This window comes from Myotis lucifugus, unplaced genomic scaffold (assembly GCF_000147115.1).
Source record: "Myotis lucifugus unplaced genomic scaffold, Myoluc2.0 scaffold_109, whole genome shotgun sequence".
NCBI lineage: Eukaryota > Metazoa > Chordata > Mammalia > Chiroptera > Vespertilionidae > Myotis > Myotis lucifugus.
In genome coordinates this window covers 3,453,868-3,479,029 of record NW_005871157.1, presented here as the reverse complement: position 1 = coordinate 3,479,029, position 25,162 = coordinate 3,453,868, and the positions used below count along the sequence as shown (strand labels likewise).

The window sequence follows — 25,162 nt, the reverse complement described above, 5'->3', positions numbered from 1 at the left end:
AATAACAATAAACAAATCCCGTTGGGGGGGGGCGGTGTCAGAAAAGGAGAAAAAAAGTATAGGGGCGGGATCTTTCACCAAAACGAAAAAAATAAGTACATTAAAAAAATAATTCATAATTACAAACCATTATTGGAGCATCACCTTTCACCGTTATAATTCAGAAAAACTATCATCAAATCAAACCACCCACTCCTATCTACTCACAGGTATTTCAAATCGTTACTGAAAAAAGGAAGCACCATACACCATCCCACCAATGTACCATCCACTCCCGTTTTAGCCCACATACGTGTTTCCTCCAGGGCAGCCACCCTGGCCCCTTTGCCCGCCTCACTGTCTCACACACTCACCTGGTAAGCATGTCTGCAGGCCTGTTCTGTGAGTATCAACAAGGTAAGGCCCCACCCTCAGGCCTCTGCCTTTGGAAACCCCAGTTCAGGACTTCCTTGAATGGAAAGCCTCCTGGTGCCCACCCTCCGTCCGAGGCAGGCCCTCCCCCACCTCTCCCAGCCATTCCCCACCCAGGTCCCCGCCTGCCCCACCCGCGTCCCTGTCCACCTGCCAGGCTGGCACTTGTGAGCAGCGCTGGCGCTCAGGTGTAAACCACCACCCAGCACCGCTGACAGGCAGGAGGAGGTCCACCCCGCGGCTTCGCAGTATCTCCTCTCGGGTTATTTTTAAACAGCTTCTCGCTGTGCCCAGGGTTGAATGACATGGTGCTTGCATCCAAGTGTCTGTTGACACACCCTGAGGAAAGGACAGTAATAAAAATACACTAATGGGACGTGTTTGTAAAACATTCCCTGGGCACAGATGCTCACACCTGTAACCCTGACTCTACGAGACTTTTAGGGGAAAACTTTTCTTAAGGCTCACGCAGCCCTGCAGAGACTTCACTGTTCCGGAGAGCCCACCAGCCGGCCCCACTCGTGTGCCTCACGCCCGTGTTGGCCCTGACTCCACGGCACCACCTCAGCTATGGCCCAGACAACCCTCCTGCACGCACACCTGACCAGCACTCCGCCACAACGTCCTGGCCACCTGAACACACCCTGACAGGGCAGGTTCTCACCTGAGGCCCCTGCCACAAAGCAAGCTCCCCTGAGAGGGCATCCCCCGTCAACCAGCTCTCGCTGCCCTGCCCCAAACTGGAAAAGACCTGGTCCTCGTGGAGCTCACTGCCCCCCGGGAGGGAACACCACCTACAGCTTGTGCTGCACCCTCTCCCGTCTTAGCTCAGCAGAGCCTCAAGCCTGGTGTCTGCTGATGGTGACCGGGGACCAGGAGGCCTCTTTGTTGGTTCAGGCACATAGGGCTGGTGATGCCGTTCCCCTTGGCCAGTTGCTTCTTATCTTTTTTTCAGCTAAGCTTTCCTGGGAGAGGCCAGTGTGTAGGGGCCGTCATAACTGCCATATTCATTCATTCATTCTCATCCTCCCTCTCTCTACCCCCTCCCTTCCCTCTCCTTCTCTCCTTCCTCCCTCTGTAATAGCTTTTTGAGATATAATTCACATGTCATAAAACCCATCCTTTTAAAGTGTGCTTATTCACAGAGTCATGCAGCCATCAGCACTATCTAATTTTAGGACATTTTTATCGTGTTCTGTTGGCTATCACTCCCCATCTCCCCTTCCCCACAGCTCCTGGCGACTGGGAGCTTTTTGTCTCAATGGATCTGCCCATCCTGGACATTTCATATACATGAAATCACACAACACGTGATCTTCTGTAACTGGCTCCTTTTAGCATAACGTTTTCCAAGGCTGTAGCGTGTGTCAGTACTTCATTCCTTTTTACTGCTGACTATTATTCCTTGTAGGGATGTGCCGCATGTGGTTTAATCATTTATCAGTTGATGGATATTTGGGTTGTTTCCACGTTCTGGGTGTTATGAATATTTAATCCTGCTATAGACATTCATGTCCAAGTTTCTGTGTGAATATACGTTTTCCATTCTCTTGGGTGCATACTTAGGAGTGGAATTGCTGGGTCATAAGGTAACTCTATGATTAACAATTTGAAGAACTTCCCACCTGATTTCCAAAGTGACTGCGCCATGTTACAATCCCCCGGCAGTGTGTGAGGGCTTGCCATTCTCATTGGGCGTTCACCACAGCCTTCTAAGATTAGTATCATTATAACCTACAACTTACAGTTCAGGGCATGGAGGCTCAGGGAAGGTAAGTAACTTGCCTTTGACTTCCCAATGCCATGCTCTTCCCTCTGTGCCCTCCTGCCGAGGAGCAGCCCTGCATCGCCCGGGCACCACCGCCTCTGCGCCTGCACCGCCCTGATGAGAAGTCTTCCTGTGTTGCAGGATGTGTCCGGAAATGCTGCGTTTCTGGCCTTCACTCCTTTTGGATTTGTTGTTCTTCAAGGAAACAAGAGGGTCCACTTCATTAAATGGTGAATATCTTCTTTTCCGAGACAGGCTGTTTGTCCTTCACCCGCTGGGGAGGCCGTGGTTCCCGTGTCCTTTGTCTGTGATCGGGCAGTTCAGGTTCTGAGCCCCTCCAAAGCCTGGCATCCATAGTGCTGCTGGAGGCAGCGGTCTCTCCCTGGGGACCCTGCTCTCCCTGAGGGGTGTTGCTGAGAGCCAACAGCCTCGCCAGAGGAGGAACGGGTGTGCAGGGTTGGTTTCTGGGAACGATGAGAGGCCTGGGGCTGGAGCCAACGTTAGAGAAGCCGAGTCCCCATGAGAACCGAGACCTTGGGACTACTCCCTGCTGGGGGCCATGGCGTCTGCACGGATGCCTACTCCCTCAGCCGCTCTCCTAGCAAAGGAGGGGCTCGCAGTGACCCCTGGGCAGATAGGAGTTACCCTGTTGCTCTGGCAAACACCCTCGTCGGGCCGACCCCACTTGTGGGCACTGCCTGCCCCTCTTGAGGGGTTAGGCGTCCTCAGCCTCCAAGAGTCACAGCCCCCTTTTTCTTCCCTCTCCCCCTCCCTCGCCCCATTTCTAGCGGGCAGGAGACACTGCCTCGGCTGAAGCCACTCTGAGCTGCTGCCACCTCCTGCCTGTCTGTCTGGGTCTGTTCTGCCGCGTGCGTGGCTCTGGGAGCCAGCGCAGTGCAGGCTCTGGCTTGTTGATGGACGTTGGGCCTCTGAGATGCCCTTTTCCTGGTCCGTGCAAACACCTCTCGCCTCATCAAAAACATGTTGCCTGTTCTACTGAGCCCCTGTGATTCCTGTCCCTCCTGGGGCCTTAGACGGCCACGTCCACGCTGGGCAGCTCCTCCCAGGGGCTTGGGCAGGTGGCTGTCCTCGCCCAGCAGGGGAGCCTGCTCCTGTCTTGTTTCCTTTGCCGTCCCCAGAAGAGCTCATGGGGACTGAGGGACACAGCGGCTTCCTGACGAGCTGTCCGCTGGGGGGACTGCAGGGCACCCTTCCTCCTGTGTCCCCTTTGGCTCCTGTACTGACCTCATAGACACCACTTTCCACCCTGTTGCTCTTGTGAAGCCTGGCAATGAGGATCGGCCGAGTGCTAGTGAAAGTCCTCAGACACCAGCCCCAGCTGGCCCACCCTCTGTGCTCTTTGGGTGAAGATGGTGAGGGTTTGCGGGCCAACAAAGTACTTTTCAGAAACAAAAAGACCAGGATCAGGCCGCCATTCTCCCTCCCCGTGAGGAGCACCTGCTCCTGGATACAGCTGGGTGGTCTGGTGCCCCTCAGCGAGCCCAGATCCTGGGCCACACTCTGACCAAGGTCGCTGCCTCATGAGGTAGGACACACCTGTTATAGGGACCTGCCGTCCCTAACGTGTCCCTACCCGTCCAGAAGCCCTGATGGTCACCTGGTTCTCCCAGACCCTTTTACCCTCAGTCTGCAGAAAGTCTCCTCTCCATGAGGTCTCAGCTCTAATAGATGTAAACCCAGCCTCACTTCCAATAGAAATCTCTTCCTCTCCTGTCTTTCTTGTTGAAGCCTAGATGATCTGTGTGCTTGCTTATATATTAACTGATATTTATTGTCTATGTGAGAGATTGATGGGTTGGAAGGGAATCAAACAGGGAAGGAATATGCTGTGTCCTGTATTAGCGCAGAATCATCAACTCTCGTCCTGACCCAGCCATGATTTCCAGGGAACAGGTGACCTTCCTTTGGCCCCTCAGCTTCGTCCAGTAGTAACCTGGGTACATGGCTCTCACTACCTTGTCTAGGATACCGAGGAAATCTCCCTGAACACTGCAAAGTGGAAGGAGCTACGTGCAGGCACGTGCGCCTGGCAAGACCTCCATGGGGGTCTCAGTGGGTAGAACAAGGACTCTGCCCCCAGTGAGGCTGGAGGGCCTTTGGCTCCAGAAGGTAGCCGTGTCCGGCTAATGGAAGGAAGGGAAGCATGGCCAACACCGAGGCCTCGTTCTCTGGCTCTAGGGGACAGCCTCCCGTGACCCCGGTCATTTTTTCCTTTCGTAAATGTAACCAAGGCTGCCAGCAGTATGTGGAGGTGAGGTCTGAGCCGTGCCATGTACAGTAACCATGTCACTTCTTCTGATTTGTGTCTGTCCCACGGGTGACGTACCCCAGTATCCTGTTTGCCTCTTTTACTGCAGCCATTCACTGGGCTGGTGGCTTCAAGGATTTTTCTACAAAACCCCCTAAGCCCCTTTCCTGGTCAGTACGCTGCATGACTGTTCATGTAATCTGTTCTCTCTTTGGTATGTTGTCCCGCCCCCTCCCTGAGATCGTTTGACATTTGTCTGCACTCAACTGCATTTTCCATCCAGTGGCACGGTCACCCGAAAGACTCAACTCCCTCAGAACCTGGTTGCGTTGTTTTCCATTACTTGCTGTATCTTGAACTTTGGCCTCATCAGCTGCTGTGGCATCTTATGTTTGATAGTCCCATCTAGATAATGCACCTGTGTTATGGACCAAACCCTAAAACGGCCCAGCACCACTCTGCCGAGACTCACTTCCCATGCCAGTGCCCCCATGCCCAGCCACTGTTGGTGAGCCTGAAATCCTCCTGTCACCCTATTAGGGTTTGACCAGAAAACTGTGGACTGAACTATTTCAACAACTGTCCTCTAAGGCCACTGCGCTGCTGTCTTGTTTTAGTTCTGATTTTGGCTAAAACTGTGTCTGTGCCTGGAGCCCCTTCCAGTTGGGGTGGGCTGTGCATCTGCAAGACGTGACTGTGAACGGGCAGCCCACAGCGAGGTGACTCCTGCTGTCTTTGTGCTTCTAGGAATGAGGTGACCAAGCTGAAATTTGAAGGGAAGACTTTCTATTTATACGTAAGTCAGAAAGAGGTGAGTGCCGGTTCCTTCTTTCCAGGGAGGCTGGGGTGCTAGGATGGTCCCTGACGGCCAGGGCTGAACCAAAGTGCTCCGTCCAGGCAGAGCTAAGCCAAGACCAAGGGCCAGGCATGGAGGTGAGGGAGGGAGAGGAGGCGAGGCCCTGGAACACAGGGCTTCCTCAGGGATGCTGACGACGCCCAGGGGTTCCATGCCTCCAGGAAATGCAAAATAGAATTCTTTTGCTTTCATATGAAAATTCCAAGATAATAAATACAAAAGAAAAAGAAAAGGACCATTTTTAGATGAGTGCCACCTTCTCTGGGGAGGGCTTTCTTGGTTCAGTGTGTGCCAGCTGAGATTTTCTCACTGGCCCTGCCAGGTGTGAACTTACACAACTGAGCTCTGCCCAGGGGTCCCCAGGCCTTCTCTTCCAACGAGCCAGCGGCCAGGCAGCCCCTCTCATCTGCAGCCTGGGAGCGTCATGGGAGCCCTCAGACAGCTCAGCGGGGGTCAGTGTCCTGGTCTACGTCACCCTTCACCTCTCCACCCCCACTCAGCTGTTTCTATGTGGGGTTTTTTGTAGGAAAAGAAAATTATTCTCACATATTTTGCTCCAACTCCAGAAGCCTGCAAGCACCTCTGGAAATGCGGAATTGAGAACCAAGCCTTCTACAAGTGAGTAGACAACACATGGCATGGGACCGTCATTATCTGAGCCAGTGCGGGGAACGCTGCTTTCAGAGGGATGATGGACAGGACGCATTCAGAAATGAGACGTGAGATGACAAGGCTAGCTTCCTTATAAAACTCAGACCCCTCTTGGGGTGCCTGGGTGTACCCCCTGGAGGGACAGAGCTGAGATCTGGAAATGTGTTTCAGTAGAGTTGCCTAAGTTGTGATGTCCTTGGACAGCCCTCTGTGTTAAAGCACTTCGAGGTTTTCAGAGTAAAGCTTGGACCAGGAGAAGCCCTTGGGTGCCTGACTCAAATCACACCGGCCCCCTGGAGCCAGTCGGAGCCCTAAGACAGCTCAGAATACAATAGCTCCTTGGAGCAGGCTCAGCCCAGAGCAGTTCCCTAAGCCTTAGAGAGATCCTGGGCCCACTCCCCAGTGAGTGACCTGGTGCTAAGCTGGCAGGGATTCTAGCCCTTCCTGGAGTGTCAGTGCCAGAGGTGTGGCCAGGTGCCCAGGAGCCTGGGATGGGGTAGCTGGAGGGGGGCAAAGACTTGTCTGGTTCTGAGAAGCCCACTTTGCTTACCAAAGAATTTTGTAAAGTATTTGAGGGGTTTGTGCTTAATTTTCTTTTCTTAAAAGAATATATTTTTATTGTTTTCAGAGAGGAAGGGAGAGAGAGATAGAAACATCAATGATGAGAATCATTGATCGGCTGCCTCCTGCACGCCCCCTACTAGGGATCAAGCCCACAACCCGAGCATGTGCCCCAACCGGGAATCTAACCGTGACCTCCTGGTTCACAGGTCAACGCTCAACCACTGAGGCACCACGGCCGGGCTGTGCTTAGTTTTCTTTAAGAAAGTGGGCATAACGGTATTAGGGAGCAAAGAAATAGCCCATTGAGAAACTGGAGTCATGCCAGATAGAGTATGTTTCACCAAAACCCTTGGTCTTGTTTTGAAAATAGAATGCAGTGATTTATGCTTTAATAAGCTGTATCTTAATCAGGACAACATAAGACAAAAGAGTATAGTATATGTTCTGCCGGATAGGCCATTCTTCTCCCTCCAGTAACCGGAGGAGAGAGCAGAATTGCTCTAGGCTTTGGGGGCAGAGTGGGGGACGGTAGGGGGTGGGGTATCATCCTTCTTCCCAGTGAGCAGACTCTGCTACCTACGGGCTACTATGGGATGCTGGCCAGCAGAACTGGTCTCCTCCCTGTTACTGTGACCACAGCCCCAGCCGTCGTTTCTTGGGCAGGCTTTCTGAACTGCTTAACAATTTCTGTGCATTTGATACCGAATCAGGGATGAGCTGAATGGGTGGCCTGAATTCTAACCTGAGTTGTCTTTATTCTTCTCATCGAAGAGAAGACACTTGGAAAAGACTTTTGCATGGTCAAAATTTCCCTCCTATTCAGTCCCTGGTACCCAAGGGAAAGCCAAGCAAACATTTCAGCACCATTTCTGGAGGCCTTTACTTTTCTATCTGTGTCATGGGAACAGAACTGTGCTTCTGAACCTGTGACCAAACCCGGTTTCTGAGTCTTTCCATTAATAGGCCTCCAGACCTCGTTAGCCCTGCCAGCACCCCCAGTGGAAACCAAGGTCGTCCTTCACTGTTTTCCATTAACTACTCAGTGTTCTAATTAGTGTGAGAAGTCAGATCCCCAGTTAGGCCAAGTTTCTAGCAGCGGCTACTTGGGCCTCTGAGCATCTCTCATTCGCAGATTCCTGCCAGTGCTCGGTGCTAGGAAGGGAGCCAGGTCGGACTCAAGAATGTGCTCGGGCAGGAGGGCACTAGGCTGAGCCTCACGGAGTCCTGAGCGAGGTGGGGCGGGTGACTCTCAGGAACTGCTGGTCATGGGCTGTGGGGACAGCTCCCTAAGTATTCACGGCCCCCTCCCGGCAGAGGCTTCAGACCTCGATGGGTTCCTGGCGGTGAGCAGCAGGGGCACCCAGACGTGTTGTGGCTGAGTTGGGTCTTGGGAGACTTCACTCTGGGCAGCTGTGCCTACACTTCCTTTTCTAAGTGGGATCAGAGAAGTCACCCAAAAGGACGTTTTACAGTGCCGTGGCCTTCCCGCGTCTCACATCAGCTATTTCGACAGCCTTGAAAGGGAGGTGAATGGGCATGGGGATGAGGTTCCAAGTTTAAATAAGTGATGGAACTTTTATTGAAGTTAAGCTAGCTTCTCCATTTCAGGACTTCTCGGAGTCTTTAATGTGATAATACACGTTAGGGCTCTCCAAGAAGGAGATGAAATAGGAAGGCACTTACCTAGACATGAACGTGAATCACCAAATACTAGGACTGGAAAGGTCTCCTGAGGCCACATAGTCTCAGCTCCATTAGTTTATAGGTAAGAAGACGGAGGCTAAGGAGAAAAAACTCTGCCTCACTGAGATCCAGTGGGTGGCATTCTATTATTCCCCCAGATTATCATCCCTAGCATCATTCTCCCAGGTGAACCCCTCACTCTCCTGACACGAAAGTGGGGTTCAGCCCTAGTCAGTTTGCTCAATGGATAGAACATCAGCCCACGGACTGAAGGGTCCCCGGTTCGATTCTGGTCAAGGGCACACATCTCAGTTGCAGAGTCGATCCCTGGCCCTGGTAAGGGACGTGTGGGAGGCAACCAATTGATCTCTCTCTCTCTCTCTCTCTCTCTCTCACACACACACACACACACACACACACACACACATCAATGTTTCTCTCTCCCTCCCTTACACTCTCTAAAAAAAAAAAAAAATCACTGGGAAAATATCCTCGGGTGAGGATTAACAACAAAAAGAAAGTGGGGTTCAATGTGAACACGGCCCTCAGGTCCGAAAGGAGTCAGACACCGGCAGGGCTGTGAGGGCCTTCTTGCTGTGGAAGTCGCTGGGAACGCGCTATTTGGCCTGGGACAGTCGCAGGCCGCCTGTCACACGGGACTTTGCCTTGCTGCAGGCTGGAGAAGTCAAGCCAAGTCCGCACAGTGTCCAGCAGCAACTTATTCTTTAAAGGGAGCCGGTTCCGATACAGGTAAATAGTGACAGTAAGTAACCATTATGGACCTATTTTCAGACCCTTCCCCCAGAACAATGGCTCAGTGGTCCTTAACCTGGAGAACAAAGAAACTGGAAACCTCCAGAAAAGCCTGAGGTTCCCATCAAATCCGTCTCCTAGCCCTTTGACTATTCTTTCCCTCCCTGCAGCTGGGTCTGTAGGGTTTTAAATGAGTACCTTCTCCTCCTGCCTTTACAACAGCAGCACAATAAGAACTGTAACAGTAATTCTTCCCATGTCTGTCTAAGGATTTCTCTTTTCTGCAATATTTTTGGAACATCCTGGACAACGAGGAATCATTCCTAAATGAGAATGAAAGATCCAAGACTCCAGAGATAGAGGGCTCTCTGAGATCAGCTGCCGGGACATCCTAGGCTTGCTTGTGGGGGTGAAGTTCTCTCTCAGTGGCCTAAACACTGGGAAGGGGCAGGCCAGAGGCGGTTTCCCAGTTCAGCCTTAGTAATCGGAGAGCTTGGAGAGGAGCCCAGTCCTGGAACGCTGTCTCACTTCTTGCTGCTGCTTCATTCTACTCCTTACAGTGGCCGAGTTGCAAAGGAAGTAATGGAGTCGAGCGCCCAGATCAAACGGGAGCCGCCGGAAATCCACAGGTAGGCTGCCAGGGGCTTCTCCTAAAAGCAGTTCCAGCTCAGGTCCCGGAACCTCGAAAGAGCCAGCAGTTGGAGTAATGTGAAGACTGGCCACATGGCTCCCAAAAGGGGAAGGAGAACAGGGCAGAAGCGGTGAGGAGACCCATCTCAGCTAAAGATGAATGGAGAGCGGGGAGACGGGCTAATGCAGACAGTACGTCAGATCCAGGAGCACCTTCCTGGGTAATTCTGTACTGTCCTCCCAGGTCCTGAAATTGGTCATACATCATGGAGGACATGTCCAAGCAGCAAGATTTCATTGGCTGCGGAATCAATTCATTACGAAAGCCAGGGATAGCCCCACACCCCAGTCACACCCCTCGTAAACTAGTTCTGAGAGCCATGCTTCGTGCATACATTTCCAGGAGCCCATCTCCTAGAACCCGATGAGACCCAGAGAGAATATGATTGGCCAAGAGAGCTAGGGTTTGTCAACCAGCCTGACCTCCGGGAATGGGAGCCCTTTACACAGAGCCCCCTGCCACCTCTGATGGGGATCAAGGGGGCTGCCATATCCATTTTCGGGAGCACTGATTGTCCCGGGGCACCATCCTGCTCAGAAACCAGTGGCACCATTGCCACACTAAAGGCAGGTTCTGGTGGGTCTGGGACATAGGGAGTCTCTCTGACTGGGATCCAAAAGCGGGTATTAAAGATTTTTTTAAAAAACAAAATAAAGCCCTAACCGGTTTGGCTCAGTGGATAGAGCGTCGGCCTGCGGACTGAAAGGTCCCAGGTTCGATTCCGGTCAAGGGCATGTACCTTGGTTGCGGGCACATCCCCAGTAGGAGGTGTGCAGGAGGCGGCTGATCAATGTTTCTCTCTCATTGATGTTTCTAACTTTCTATCCCTCTCTCTTCCTCTCTGTAAAAAAATCAATAAAATATATATTTAAAAAATAAAAATAAAAACAAAATAAAACTTAAACGGCCGGACAATTGTAGTGGCCACTCCTCAACTCGGAGTCCTGACCACAGCTATCTGTGCACTAAGCTAACTGTTCTTTTCCTTTAACCTCAGAGCTGGGATGGTTCCCAGCCGCAGCTGCCCCTCCATAACCCATGGCCCAAGGCTGAGCAGCGTCCCCAGGACTCGGAGAAGAGCTGTTCACATCTCCATCATGGAAGGTAAGCATGAGCGCTGGAGATGGAAGGTAAGCTGACCACAGATTTCGCCAAGTTGTGACTTCGACCAGTTCCACTCGGGGACCTTGAAGTGAATTTGCACTGGAGACAGCAGCAAGTTTCTCTGATGGTAGGGAGGAGGTTTCACCCAGCGGATGGGCACACAGGCGGGGTGTCAGGGGCAAGGGGATCCCCTCCAGCCCCGCTGAGCTGTAATCCAGGAGGGTTGTCGATCGGAGAGTATCTGGGGTAGACCTTTGGGAAATGAGGCATGTGGGCTCTACCAGGTTCCATGCAGTTCTGAAATTGCTTTCCATCCAGAGGCCTTTCACTTGTTTTCCAGATCTGACCAGTCTCCACAGCTTAAGTCAGGGGTCCTCAAACTTTTTAAACAGGGGGCCAGTTCACTGTCCCTCAGACCGTTGGAGGGCCGGACTATAGTTAAAAAAAAAACTATGAACAAATTCCTATGCACACTGCAAATATCTTATTTTGAAGTAAAAAAACAAAACGGGAACAAATACAATATTTGTATTTGCATGTGGCCCGTGGGCCATAGTTTGAGGACCCCTGGCTTAAGTGATCAGAGTGGCCTGGGGCAGTTAACCAAAAATAAATGCCTGGTTCTGAAGCATGGGCAGTTTACCAAAAATAAACACGCCTGGTTCTGAAGCATTCCAGTAACGGCTACCACCTTTACATTATCTTAGGAAACCCATATGCCCATCTCTCTCAGCCCTTCTCTCCCTTTGGAGTAGGTGGAGGTAGAGAGACAAAGTCTGTGTAGCTTCAGAACTAGATCCCCCAGCAGCCTGAGGTGACGCGGCTCCCTGTCTAGGTACTTAATACTGTCAGTGCCCTCCGGCTGCTGTCCCTGCCCAGCTGGCCCTGCAGGCTGGATACAGGTGTAAAGTTTTCATCCCTGATGATGACCGTTTGTAGGACCTCAGATCTCAAGCAGCAGGAAACAGCAGCAGGATTATTTCAAACCTTGTTTCTGTCTAGGAGGCTGGGGGAGGGAAGGCCCTTTGTCTTCTCTGAGCGAATGCTGCTTGTTAATGAAAACCAAGTTAGGAAGGCGTCTCTCCCGGGGAGGATCTCTGGTTTGTGTCACTGACTGCATCACCGGCGTGTGGTTCTCTGGGGGCTGAGAACCCTGGCTGGGCCACCACCACCAAGTGCCTTAATTATTTGAGAATCTTTGTTGTTCCATTTGTAAACAAGGGGCATCTTCCTGGCCATGGGCTGCAAGGACGCTGGTGTAGTGCCAAAGCCCGTCTGGGCAGGCAGCCAGCCCAGTGCAGAGCCCTGGCCAGGAAGGCCCAGAGGAGGTTTCATCAGAGTTCTGCCGCGGACGTTCTGGGGCAGCTTGTTTACCCTCTGAGCCTGTTGCCCCCACTGTAGAGTGGGGTGTGAATGTGGAAGGCGCCTTGTAAACTACCGCAAAGGATGGAATTATTGAGGTCCGTCATCAGACACAGTACCCCAAGTCTGTCCCCCTGTCAGGCTGAGCAGAACAGAGGGTGGCTCACACTGTTCCTCTTCTTTTGGGTGTTCCCCTCAGGAAAGTGGAATGATTTTCTCCTCTTTTGAGGAAATATAACTTTCTCCCCCTATGTGTCCCCTCTTCCCATCCATCCTGAGGCTGAAGCCACCAGGTCCGCCCCAGCGGAGGATGGGACACAGCCCATTTCCAGCCGAGCCACTTCCTCACACGTCAGAGCCACTCACCCAAAGCCCGATGTCTGTGCAGTTTCAAACCCTGAGTTTTCTGGACGGCCCCGATTCCCCTGCCCTCAGCACTGTTCCCTTCCCTCTCGTCTGTCACCCTCTGACAGGTCTAGGGCCCTTATACGGGCCTCAGGGAACCAGCTACAGGCTGGGAAGCATGACTTTTTATGGCTCTAAGTGCTTCTGACTGAATCCAGTCCCCTGATAACATGGGCCTCTCGAGCTGCTCCTTCCCTGCAGCTCAGCCTGCTCTGCGGCTCACGGAGCGGACCTCCCTCCGGCACGGGAGGCGCGGCGAAGGGGCCGCCGTGGGCCGAGATCGGCACGAATCCCTGGTCCGTGGCTGGTTTTCCATCCTTTCCCTCCGTATCTCCCTGCCTGGCTGGTTTCCATGAAGAGGTCAGCCGGTTTCCACCGAAGAAGCATCTGCTTTCCTGGGCTACCATGGGGAAGAGTCTGATTAAGATTCACACCAGAGTCCGCGTGCAGCTCCGGTTGACTAACCACTGCCTTCGGCCCCTGAGTGTGCGCGTCCTGAGGATGGGGCCCCGGCTGCAGGGTAGGCTCCTGACCGCTGTGCCCCCCAGCCCCCGGGGAGCCACCTCTGGGCAAGGCAGTCAGCTGGAGCACCTCCAAGGTAACCAGACAGTCCTCTGTTTTGCTGTGCCCCTCGCCCCAGAATAACAGGTTTGGTGAAGGGGTGAGGCAGGTGGTGGTTTACACTGACACCTGAAGTTCTGTACAGGACTAACCTGACAGAGGGGTGATGCAGGTGATGTCTGCTGAGGGAACAGGCGACTAACATTTACAGAGTAACTCTGTCTGTCAGACATTACTGGAAATGCATACATATCTATCTTCTTGTTTACTGAGAGCACCAACAATTCAGTATAATGTGGCTGCTGGTGTCCCTCTAATTCGTGCTTTCTGATGTCACAGACTTTGCCTCTCTCCTTCCCCGGCTTAGGGCTACACTGCAGGCCAGGCTAAGCTCGCACTGAAGTGGCTTCTGGTTGCTAAGCTGGTCAGACTTTGGAAGCTCTGGCAGTCAGAGCTGTCCTGGAGGGGGCAGCCCCATGAAAGGGTGTGCGATGCCCTGTGCAGGGGGAACTGAGGCTCCAGAGAAAAGGGGGCCGGCGGAGTGGCTGGGAAAGGAGCTGAGCCAACACCAGGTGTAATCAGGGCTTGAAGGTTTCTGTTTCATCGGGGATCCCTTACCCACTGGCAGGTACATACTCCTCCGGCTGCACGTGCACGTGGGGAAATCGGGGAGGAGAGCCGGGGAAGCAGAGACCAAAGGAGTGTCAGGAGCTCTGGGACAGGGACAGGCAGGCTGCAGAACAGTTTCTTGGACAGTTAGCACCTAAATCTAAGGAAGGTGCCGGCTGTTGACGTAATTCATCCTGCCCACCGTCCCGCTCCCCGTAACCCAGCTACGTGATCATTAGCACCATGAAACAGAGGGATGCTTGGGTTCTCTCCGTGCCTTTGCCATTAGCAACCAACCAGACTTTAGGAAAGTTCTGTAACCTCTCACCCTCACTACTTCATGGAGTTGTTAAAAGATAATGAACGTGCTTTAAAAAGTTTAAACCATTATACAAATTTAAGATTTTATCAGAGGAACAAACAAAATACGGCTAGGACCATAAGGAGACTGTTGGGCTGCTGAACTAGCCCTGAACCAGAAAACTCCCCAAACAGCTGGTTACTGTAGGTCAAACCTTTTCCTGTCTGGGGCAGAGTCCATTTCAGAGCAACAGAAGGGGGCTGGCTTCTCTTGTCAGAGGCCACAAAGGCAGGGAGAGCCACTCTGACACCACCAAGATGGCCAGGGATGGAACATACAGATGCTGAACCTGAAACAGGACGCCGTTCCCTCGGCGGCACCGTGACGTGAGCCTCTCGGCGACTCTGAGCCCATATCCTCTGGGCTGTTGGGTTGCGGGAGTAACTGGCTCCTGCTTTTCCCTAGCAGAGCTTGAGCCCTGGAAAGAAATGCTCCATCCGGGAAAGTAGAGAGATAATGGGTAGTTTTAGGGGCCACAGACCCTTTCTCCTAAAAAATGTAAGAGAATTTCCCCCTCACCCAAAGTTCGCTCTGCACTCCGGAGTGTCTAAAACAGGGACTCAGCCTGTTCTGGACCCAGATCATCCTAAGGTGAAGAGAGGAAGCTGGCCGGAGCTCCGCCCCTTCTCTATCAGAGAGCACTCGGGGAGAGCAGGTAGGGTTTTCATGTCCCACGGGGTCAGGACAGATAGAACTAGGGGGCTGAAGGCACCGATAGCAATTGCAGAAAAGATGCCTCATGAGCTCAAGGAGCTGTACGCTGGGCTGTTAAAAGGACACGCAGCTCCAGGACAGCATTAGATGCGGCCCAGGCAAAACAGTCCTATCCTCCCCGCTCCTGCCTCTCAGGGCCCTCAGCCCGAGAGGCATACCTGAGCTCCCTGAGCCGTGGCCCCAGCTCTCAATCAGGGATAGTCTGCGATTCAGACTCTTTCCTTTTGGGGCGAAAACCAGGCCCAGGACACCAGAGGCAGGAATGGCACAATCTTTAACAAATGCGGCCAAAACTATAAACAAAAACAGGTGTGCGCTGGTACAGAAAGCCCACTCACGTTCCTTTTGCCTTCCCAGGCCTAGAGTCCCTGCGGGACAGCGCCCACTCCACCCCTGTGCGTTCCTCCTCTCACGGGGACACCTTCCTGCCGCACGTGAGAAGCAGCCGGGCAGACAGCAATGAGCGCGTCGCCGTGATTGCAGACGAGGCCTACAGCCCCGCAGACAGCATGCTGCCCACCCCTGTGGCCGAGCACAGCCTGGAGCTGATGCTGCTTTCCCGGCAGATCAATGGGGCCACCTGCAGCATCGAGGAGGAGAAGGAGTCTGAGGCCAGCACCCCCACTGCTGCAGATGTGGAGGCCCTGGGGGGAGAGCTGAGGGCCCTGTGTCAGGGGCACGGCAGGCCGGAGGAGGAACAGGTGAATAAGTTTGTTTTAAGTGTCCTCCGTTTGCTCCTTGTGACCATGGGACTCCTCTTTGTTTTGCTCCTCCTCCTGATCATCCTTACCGAGTCTGACCTTGACATTGCCTTTTTCCGAGATATCCGTCAGACCCCCGAGTTCGAACAATTCCACTATCAATACTTTTGTCCCCTCAGGCGATGGTTTGCCTGCAAAATCCGCTCCGTGGTGAGCCTGCTCATTGACACCTGAGAAGACATGACTCCTCCTAATAACTAGCCAGGTGGACCAAGGAGCCCGGCTACCCGTTCCCAGCAATGGGACCCATCGCGGAACCATCGGCACATGTACCAAATCCTCCTTTCATGACTCAAAGTCCACAGCCTAGGAGGGTGGTTTCCCAGAAGAAGGAGGGGATAGGCTCATGCCCTGTCTAAACAAACTGGGAAAGCTCATTCCCTACAGCGGTTCTCTCAAGAAAGGCTCGGCGACTCCGTTTCTCATCCTCCCAATACGCAGGATAACTTTTGGCTTTGAATTTTGATTTTTCATAGATGTGTATTATTTTGAAAGTATCGAATAAAAATAATTTATTTTATTATTACTGATTATCACCGTAGTGTCACCTAGCAGATGGGACACTAGTTGAAGACGAGAGAGCTGTTGTCTTCTGTATCCTGCAGGAGCTTTTCTACTGGGTTCCAGTAGACTCGTCACTGCAGCCTCCGTGGGGCAGACCAGGGGTCTGGACAGTGGAGACGTCTAAGTTTTCTTGCCAGACAGAGCTTTTTAAAAAGTAAACATCCATGTAGAATGATTAAATGAAAAGTTGCTTCTTATGATGGTCTGAGTTGGATTTTCTTTTCCTTTTGTTTGTTTTTTTTTTCAAATCTGAGCAGAGTGGGCATCTGAAGGGACCACCGCTACAGCAGCAGCAAGCAGCAGGGGTAGGGTAAGTCTGTCCCCTTAGACTGGATCCTAGTGGGCGTCGCCATGAGCTTTGTATAATGAACTTTGACTTCTGTGATTTTTTTTTTTTTCCGGAAGAACCTCAAGACTTTTATAGTGCTCCAGAGGCGTTAGGTGAATTGTGTGGTACCAGACATAGGCTTGTCAGAAATGCTGGACAAAATGTAGTTAACAGAAACCAGAGCTAAGATACCTGAGAGACTGTTGAGATTCAGAGAGCAGTGCTTATTTTGTACAACCCCCCGCAAAAAAAAAAAAAATACAAAGACTATTTCAATTTATATTTTAACAACAAAATGTTATTTTCTTATCAATTCATATTTTGTGTTTACTTTATGGATTAAGAAAATAGAGCCTGATGAACTAAACGATGCAAGACAGAAACTGATCCTGAGAAGGAAAAGCTTCAGAAAATAGAATTCCAAGATCAACAAACAGCCTTGGAAGGGACCGGGAAAGTAACCTCTTTATATAGGAGCCTAAGAGATGCCTGTGGAGAAAGGTGGACGTGGCAGAAGCCAACCTTTAGATGTAGAAGTACTGCCCCCTAGGGACCCCCTCTGCATCAGAAAAGTAAGTTGTAGGAAAGAGCACTTGCCGTCCTTGGCGAGGGAAGTGGTGGAAGCATGTGGAAGCGCAGCACGAAAGGGTGAGCGTGGTGTCCGAGGCCCAAGCTCGGCAACTGTTATACACGCTCACACACAGGATCTTGTTTTCATCTCAGGGAGAGATTTCTAAGTCACCTGGGGTCTGCCGCATGGAGGAGGAGGAACCTGAGGCCAGCTATGCCCCTGACACAGGGCCCTCAGCTCTCCCCCAAGGGCCTCCACATCTGTAGCAGATGGTCAGTGGACAATTCCTGGGACCCACACAACAATGGAGCAACTGCTGACACCCTACGGTGCTGGGCAGCCCCAAATGCAGAACAGAACGAGTCACTTCCAGGTTTGCTCACCCCTAGTTGGTCCCCTGAGATGGCAGAACCGTGTCCATGTATAGAGTGCAAACAGCCTTGGAATAAATGGGGTTTTTCTTTTGGGGGAGGAGGGGGAGATTTGGAGGGGTATATAATTTTAAATGTCTGTTCATCTAGACCAAGGTTGGTAAGCTTCTTCTTCAAGGTGCCAGATAGTAAATATTTTTTTATTTTAATGTTGTGGGCCATAGTCTACAGCAGTGATGGCGAACCTATGACACGCATGTCAGAGGTGACACACGAACTCATTTTTTTGGTTGATTTTTCTTTGTTAAATGGCATTTAAATATATAAAATAAATATAAGTCTTTGTTTTACTATGGTTGCAAATATCAAAAAATTTCTATATGTGACACGGCACCAGAGTTAAGTTAGGGTTTTTCAAAATGCTGACACGCTGAGCTCAAAAGGTTCGCCATCACGGGTCTACGGCAACTATTGAACTCTGCCGTCGTAGCACAAAAACAGCCAAAGGTAATACATAAACGAAGGAACGTGGCTGTGTTCCAAGAAATCTTTTTATTTATAAAAAGAGAGTGAGCTGAATTTGGCCCACAAGCCATAATTTGCCAACCCTAATCTATACAATGAAACTGCCCCTTACCATGATGTTAGCAGAAAGAGGGTCGGCTCTGCGCCAGTTCCTGACATGTGTAAAGATCCAGGGCCGTTTCCCAGGGGAGGCACGGGGGTTGCTTGTTTAAAGGGTGCTCGCACAACCAACCAGCAAAGAGATGTCTGGGGCCAAGATGTGCAAGACCAAGTACTGGGATGCTAAAACACAGCCAGAATCTAAGAATGGAAGAGGGCTTGTCTGATCATTTCCATACCAGCAACAATTTGGGCAGAATTACAAACATCTATTTACCAAGTGAGAAGACAAACTGAGGGAGATCCTAGTAAAGATTAGGGATCACTTAGAATCAACTAGCCACTGCCACTTACCATCTATACAGGAAAGGCTTTATTTAGTACAGAACTAAAGCGAAAAGAGTAGACCTGGAGATGAAAAGGCTGTCAGGAGATAGGGGGCTGGTTTTAACATGGATATCTACTGTCTTATGCAACATAGCAGATTGCCTGTTAGTGTGGTGTTCCTACCTCAGTCTGTAGAATACGGTGTTTCTATGCAGTGAGTGATAGCCTCGACTCGGACCATTCATATCCACATTAAAGAAAGATGCAGTACCCCAGTTCCTGGTACATTACTTGTGTCTAGAGTTCTAACAGTACAATAGTCCATACCAATTCCAACAGCTGGATTTTTCTCTCTGAATAGAAACTTTCAGGTTCTTTTTTTCCAGGGCTTATCCCAGAAAATACACATAGAAGAGTTTCCTTCAATTTGCTTTTCAAATAGTGCTTGAATAGCAAACCACCTTTGTTGGTGACTAGCCTTTTTTGGTATCGCCTCATCATTGAAAATTGTTCAAGTTTTTAACCTGCTTTTACTGTGTTCCACTATGTCTCCCATTTTCTCTTAATTAGTTTGATCTCACTGTAGAAAAAGCAATGGTTTCCATAGCTTCATCTATCAGAGGAAATAAAACTCTTACTAAAGAATAGTGTGCTGCATCTTTAAGCAGTAGAGGGTAAAACTACCTGCAAATGTGAATTTCTTAGTTTCATTAAAAAATATATAGTTGCTAACCTTTCGTGTGCCAAAAATTCTAAGTTACATTCTCCTTCAAAGCAATGTACTTTTTTCTACATATTCAGTATGTAGTTAGCATAAAATCATTGGTGCCATGAAAATTATTTTTAAACTTAAATAAATATTTAAATATCATAGAAGAGTGGACTCTTTTTTAACTTATATCATGTCTCACTTTATCCTCAAAGTTACCAACACATAGATAAAAGGGTTCCAGTGGGATTTACAAAGCTGACTGCCACTTGCAATTGGAATCAAAATAATTATTTTGCTTATAGCCCTCTCCCCAAAGTAAATACTATTTAGGAACTTAGAAGCTATAAGTGTGAAATAATTTTAAAGGAGAGTTAGTTATACCTCTTTTATCTGATGAGGAAAACCAAGAAGTGATTTTCCCAAGGTTACACAACCTTAGAGCCCAAAGAAGAACCCAGATAGTCCAGCGTCTAGACCAGCTTCGAATAAAAGGACAGAAAACACTTCCCATGAAAGGAACAGAATGATATTCCCACTACAGTAACAAACCTCGTATTTACAACTTACAAAATATGTTCCTATGACATTATCTCACCTAATTATGTAATAATCATCACTCTGTGGCTAAAAAACTGGTAATGGTCTTCTAAATTCCATAAGGATAAAAGGTGAAACGAAGGTCCACTATGCTAGCCTATTATCTTCCTGTTTCAACTCTACCTCCAGTCCTCCATTCTCCTGCAGATCATACTCGTAAAGCACTGATGAGGTTAGGCCACTTAGTCTCCAAAATTTCAGAGGTCCCATTACCTACCTATAAAATAACACCTATGCCTCCCTGTCTCCAGTCGAAGTTTATTAAAAAAAAAAAAAAAGTCTTTGCTTAAAGTGACCTGAAGAATAAAAAGCATAAGAAAAAAACCACCATAAGGACCAATGGATGTGGGTGTTTTCCCAGATCCTACAGATTTACAGCAGCCACCCTATGCACACACCCCTTTCAGGGCTCCAGAATCCACTCCCCTTGCTTAGGATTCCTCGGCCATCACCAAGCCCCTCTGCGCCTGAGCACACTTCTGGTTTTAGTTCATGAACATGCTTCTTCTACACACCCCTACAACTTGCTGATCTAGCGGAGCAAACTGGCAAAAGGTACTTTAAAACTTTTCCTCTTGACCAGCTTCCATTTTAGGAAAAGATACTTTAAAATGTTTTTTTCCTGCCCTAGCCAGTTTGGTTCAGTGGATAGAGCGTTGGCCTGTGGACTGAAGGGTCCTGGGTTCGATTCTGGTCAAGGGCACATGCCTGGGTTGCAGGCTCAGTCCCCAGTGGGGGGTGTGCAGGAGGCAGCCGATCAATGGTTTTCTCTCATCACTGATGTTTCTCTCCCCCTCTCCCTTCCTCTCTGAAATCAATAAAAATATATTTATAAAATAAAATGTTTTATTCCTCACTCTGTGTAACTGTGCTAAATGTTATCTTCCTCACAAAACTTCACCTTTCCATTTGAAAAATCTAAACATTTATATCCAAATGAACCACAATATTGTTCTATGGTATTTGGAATTAAAACTTAATTCTAGCTACCAAACTCAGTCTAGCTATCAATGTTTAAGGAAATATTTCTTAAAAGATCACTTTGTACACACAAAAAAGTACTAAGACAGAAGGGACAGCCTAATGAACAGGACGTCTAAGTTTTTGGAATCTGAAGTGAGCGGGCATATATTTCTTACTCTTGGGTTTGATACAAAAGGCACATGTGTGTGCCCTCCCCACCTTCCCATGTACTATATACTGGATGAAAGGATTTAAATCTTTGTTTCCACAGCCCTAAGCTTCCCTGCTTTCCTGGAGAACTTAAAAAATATATATATAAATAAAATACATACACACACACACGTTTCTCCCTCTCCCTTCCTCTCTGAAATCAATAAATATATATATATATACACACACACACACACACACACATATATAAATTAATTTCAGAGAGGGAGAGATAGGAACATTCATGATGAGAGAGAATTATTTATCAGCTGCCTCCTGCACGGCCCCTACTGGAGATCAAGCCCGCAACCTGGGCATGTGCCCTTGACCAGAATCGAACCTGGGATCCTTCAGTCCGCAGGCAGAAACTCTATCCACGGAGCCAAAATGGCTAGGGCCTGGAGAACTTAAAGTCTTCTTTATGGAAAGGAAACTCAAAGGCCGAAATACTAAAAGAGGAATAAGCAACTCAGATTCTATTAATTCCTAATCATTTACAGTTTCTCCTAGACTGATCAAGTCTGTCTACCCAAAATGAGAATTCTCTCCTTCCTCCTTAAAGTAAAAAAAACAAAACAAAACAACCACCAATAAGACACCGGTTATCTCAAAGGAAATAACTCAAGTGGAATTCAGAGCTTCTACACTTAAGAGATATCATAAAGGCAAACTTACAAAAAGGGTTTACCCTGAATGGAGAGAGCAATCATAATACACAAATAATTATAGAAGCCACAAAGCTTTAAGCAAGTCTCTGGGAGAAATACCTTTCACAACAGACTGCAGTTTAAGGATGTCCTAAGGGAGACAATTTTCTTTTATGTGCTTTCTAGAGTTAAACAATTACTCCATTACAGAATTTATCCCTGAGTAACAAGTCCCCACTCTCTTTCCTTCTTTCATTGCCTCAAGAAGATAGAACTCTATTAAGTAGAATTGAATATAAATGGCACAGTTTATGAAGCTACAATGGCAAAAGGAACCACAAAAATGAGAAACATCAAGCATTTGCTAACATGTATTGCAGAAGCCAGGCAATTAACCTCCAAAGCTAAAATGATGATACTAATTTGAAAGTTGTTTTCAAAATTTTAAAAAAGAAACATAGAACAAACTAGCCACTCCAGAACCTGTGAAATTAAGAAAGGGAAAGGAAGCCAATAGGCTTTGTTTACTATTTTAAGGACAGTTTAAATATAATTCAACCTCACACTTAGTTTTACTTTCCATTTCATAAATTAATATTCCCACCTCACTTATAAATGTCTGTATTCATATCACCAAGAAAATAGAGAACTCCTATTCCTTACAAACATGCACAACCTATTAGTAAACTAAGCCTCAAAACACTTAGGTTTTAATTGCAGAGAAGGAAATTATTTGGGGGGGGGGGATTGTTCTTTAAGGAAATTATGCATGTCCATTTATGTGATATACAATTATGAGAAGATAATATTTTCTCTTAGAATTCAAACATATTGCTGAAGCTATTAACAATAACCTTTCAACAGGATTTTGGCAATGAAGAACAATGAAAAAGGTTGGCTAGGTAATGTCACATAGTAACATTAGTCACTGATTTAAGAGCTCCACGTCCCACAAAAGACAAATTCAAATTGCCATAGCTTCTGGAAACATGTATTTTTATGAAGAACTGACAAAAGTGGTGTTTCATACCTTTACCCTAAAAATATGAATAGGAATGAAGTTATTCACTGTTGAGCCTCATGAGAAATTAAAGACAGGGTCGGATAAGGCTACCTGGGACCCTCTGGGGGAGGAGCTTTCATTTCTTTAACCGTGACCCACTGTGCCGCAGCAAGAAAGAAATGCATTTCATATCTGAATACACTTATGCATATACACATACAAATATGTATGCATATGCAACTAAGTGTCACAAAACAATACTTATTCTAATTATGTTTTCTATTCATGATTATTTCTTTACTTTTCTTTTTTTTTTTTTATGCTGGTCATGGCCACTAAATTGATTTTTTGTGAGTAGCTACAACCCATAGCCTGGAAAACCCTGGTCTGGGGGCAATCTCACATTGGATTCCAGGGATCAGGCAGATCCAAACCCTATGCCGTGGGATTCCTTAGCTGTGCCTCAGGAGCCACCTAGAGGAAGCAACAGAAAGGGAGCGCACCAACAGACCCAGGCCCTGCCCACGCGAGCCAAAGCCTCTCAGCAATTATTTTGAAATTTCACATAAGAATTAAGAGATGGGGGGGGCAAGGTGTTCTTGGTTAAAAAACTTAAGTTTCACATCACTGAGTTAGATGACACTCAGGACCTTTGCGGTGTGAGTCTGGAAATAAATATTCACTCCAAACTATAAAAGAAACCACAAACCTATATGTTACTATAGAATCAAAACCATATTGGAAGTCAGCATCATAGCGGAAAGAGAGAACTCCTTTTAAATTTACAAGTCAGACAACTATAACTCAACAAAGGATCCCCTGCTCAACACACAAACATGCCTGAAAGATCCACGCACGGACATCTGGGCGTACTGGAACTAGTAGGGGAGACAGGTCCGCGGGAAGGACAGGGACGGCCCACAGGCACAGTTTGCTGCCCACTGAGGCTCCAACAAGCACAGTAGCAGAGAAGTCGGGCTGCAGCCCTCACACATCAGAGGGGCAAAAAGCAGTTTTTCCCTGGGAAAATGCATCTCCCTTTCCTCCCTCCCCATCATGGCAGAGGTGGATAGAGATGGGCAGGAAGCTTGAAGAAACACAGTGGTGCCTACAGCCTGTGCTGGCAGGAGGGCAGAGCCAAGAGACCATGAACTTGCCCTCCCTGTTCCATACTCCCCAGCAGAGGGTAAAGAAAGCAGGGAAGCTTTAAACAGCACAGCAGTACCTAAAGACAGCCATTACTGGAAGGATGGCTGAGCCACAAGATTGAAAATGCCCCCTCCAACCCCGCTGCCCCACACTCCCCCGAAGAGCCTGGTGAAGAAAGCTGAGCTGCCCCAAAAGTATAGAAAAAAGAAAGTACCCTACCTACCAACCTGCTGAATGGTTAAAAGCAAAACAGCATCTAAACAAGAAAAGAGTTTATACCTCAATGTGCTGCACAGAAACAACCCATCAGGCACACAGTTTGGTTGTTCAATCCCATGAACAACCACGCTAACCTGGGAGCACAGAAAGAAAATGAAAAGTCTCCAAATTCAAAGTCATGGAAAACGGTAATTTAAATGACAGATAATTCAATATTGCAATTATGAAGAAACTCAATGATATACAAGAAAACTCAGAAAGGGAGTTCATGAATTCAGAAAGAAAATTAATAATTAAAAGGAATACTATATCAAAGAGATTGAAACTGGAAAAGAACCAAACATGAATTCTGAAGCTGAAGAACTCAATAAAGGTGACGAGGAGTGTACTAGAGAGCACTGAAAATGGAGCAAGCCAGATGGAAGGGTGCCGGAAGCCAGTCCATCCTTGCTGCTTGGCACAGTCGCTGCAGGAAAGAAACATCTGCACAGCATATGTCTCAAGGGACCTGGCGTATATGGCATACTGTTCTTAATATGTTTGCAACCCCTTCTTGGCGCTGTGTTTTAACCAAGGTCACCTCTCCGAGAAAGGTTGTTTCCCCAGGTAGGGATCTTTCCCTGAGGTTAGGGAGGGGATAAAACCCCTGAACTAAGTGCCAGGCGGTAGTTAATCCCTTTAGCTACAAACAATCATGCTTAAGCTACATAATCTTTCCTCCCTGGAATGGAGATAAGAAACGCCCTAACCTTTGCAATAGACATTGAGGGGATTAAAATCAATTGGTATAAATACAGATGTAACAAGACACTAAACATCAGAACTTGGCTGGAGAACCTGGCTGGAGATCCTGGCTAGGCTGCTGATCACCTGAACGCTGTATCCGTGTCATTCCTTCTTCAACGACTCCGTCCACACCTTTGGGGACCCCTGGACCTGCTGGGGCAGGACCCTTCTCGGGATCTGTGCGAGTGTGTCCATTTTTCTGGAGCCGGCCTCCCTCCGTCCGCACCATGGCCTCCGACCCGTGGGCCCTGGCCGTGGACCAGCAGGAAGCGGCTGTCGAGTCGATCAGTAATTTGCAGATCAAGGAAGAGGGAGTCAAACCAGATGCCGATGGTGTTATCAAAACCAATGCCACTGCAGAGACAACAGAGGACAAAGAGAAAGAGGACAGAGCTGCCCAGTCCTTACTCAACAAGCTGATCAGAAGGAACCTGGTTGATAACACAAACCAAGTGGAAGTCCTGCAGCGGGATCCAAAGTCCCCCCTCTACTCAGTGAAGTCCTTCGAGGAGCTTTGGCTGAAACCACAGCTTCTTCAGGGAGTCTATGCCATGGGCTTCAACCGACC

At 48.8% G+C, this 25,162-nt stretch overlaps 1 protein-coding gene and 1 pseudogene across 2 annotated transcripts in view; both read left to right on the top strand.

Moving 5' to 3' along the window:
* Window positions 1-16,049, top strand: part of FRMD5 (FERM domain containing 5) — a 283,025-nt gene extending 266,976 nt beyond the window's left edge. The window contains exons 8-15 of one of the 2 annotated variants that reach the window (XM_006093116.3): window positions 2,321-2,409; window positions 5,196-5,259; window positions 5,831-5,922; window positions 8,878-8,952; window positions 9,516-9,584; window positions 10,644-10,750; window positions 15,120-15,463; window positions 15,643-16,049. In XM_006093116.3, the coding sequence (XP_006093178.1) occupies window positions 2,321-2,409; window positions 5,196-5,259; window positions 5,831-5,922; window positions 8,878-8,952; window positions 9,516-9,584; window positions 10,644-10,750; window positions 15,120-15,463; window positions 15,643-15,690 (888 nt within the window). In that variant the 3' untranslated portion in view covers window positions 15,691-16,049. Of the gene's footprint in view, window positions 1-2,320; window positions 2,410-5,195; window positions 5,260-5,830; window positions 5,923-8,877; window positions 8,953-9,515; window positions 9,585-10,643; window positions 10,751-15,119 lie in introns of both variants that reach the window. The other variant, XM_006093115.3, reaches the window with a different exon arrangement.
* Window positions 16,050-24,797: 8,748 nt separating this feature from the next.
* Window positions 24,798-25,162, top strand: part of LOC102435646 — a 1,558-nt pseudogene continuing 1,193 nt past the window's right edge.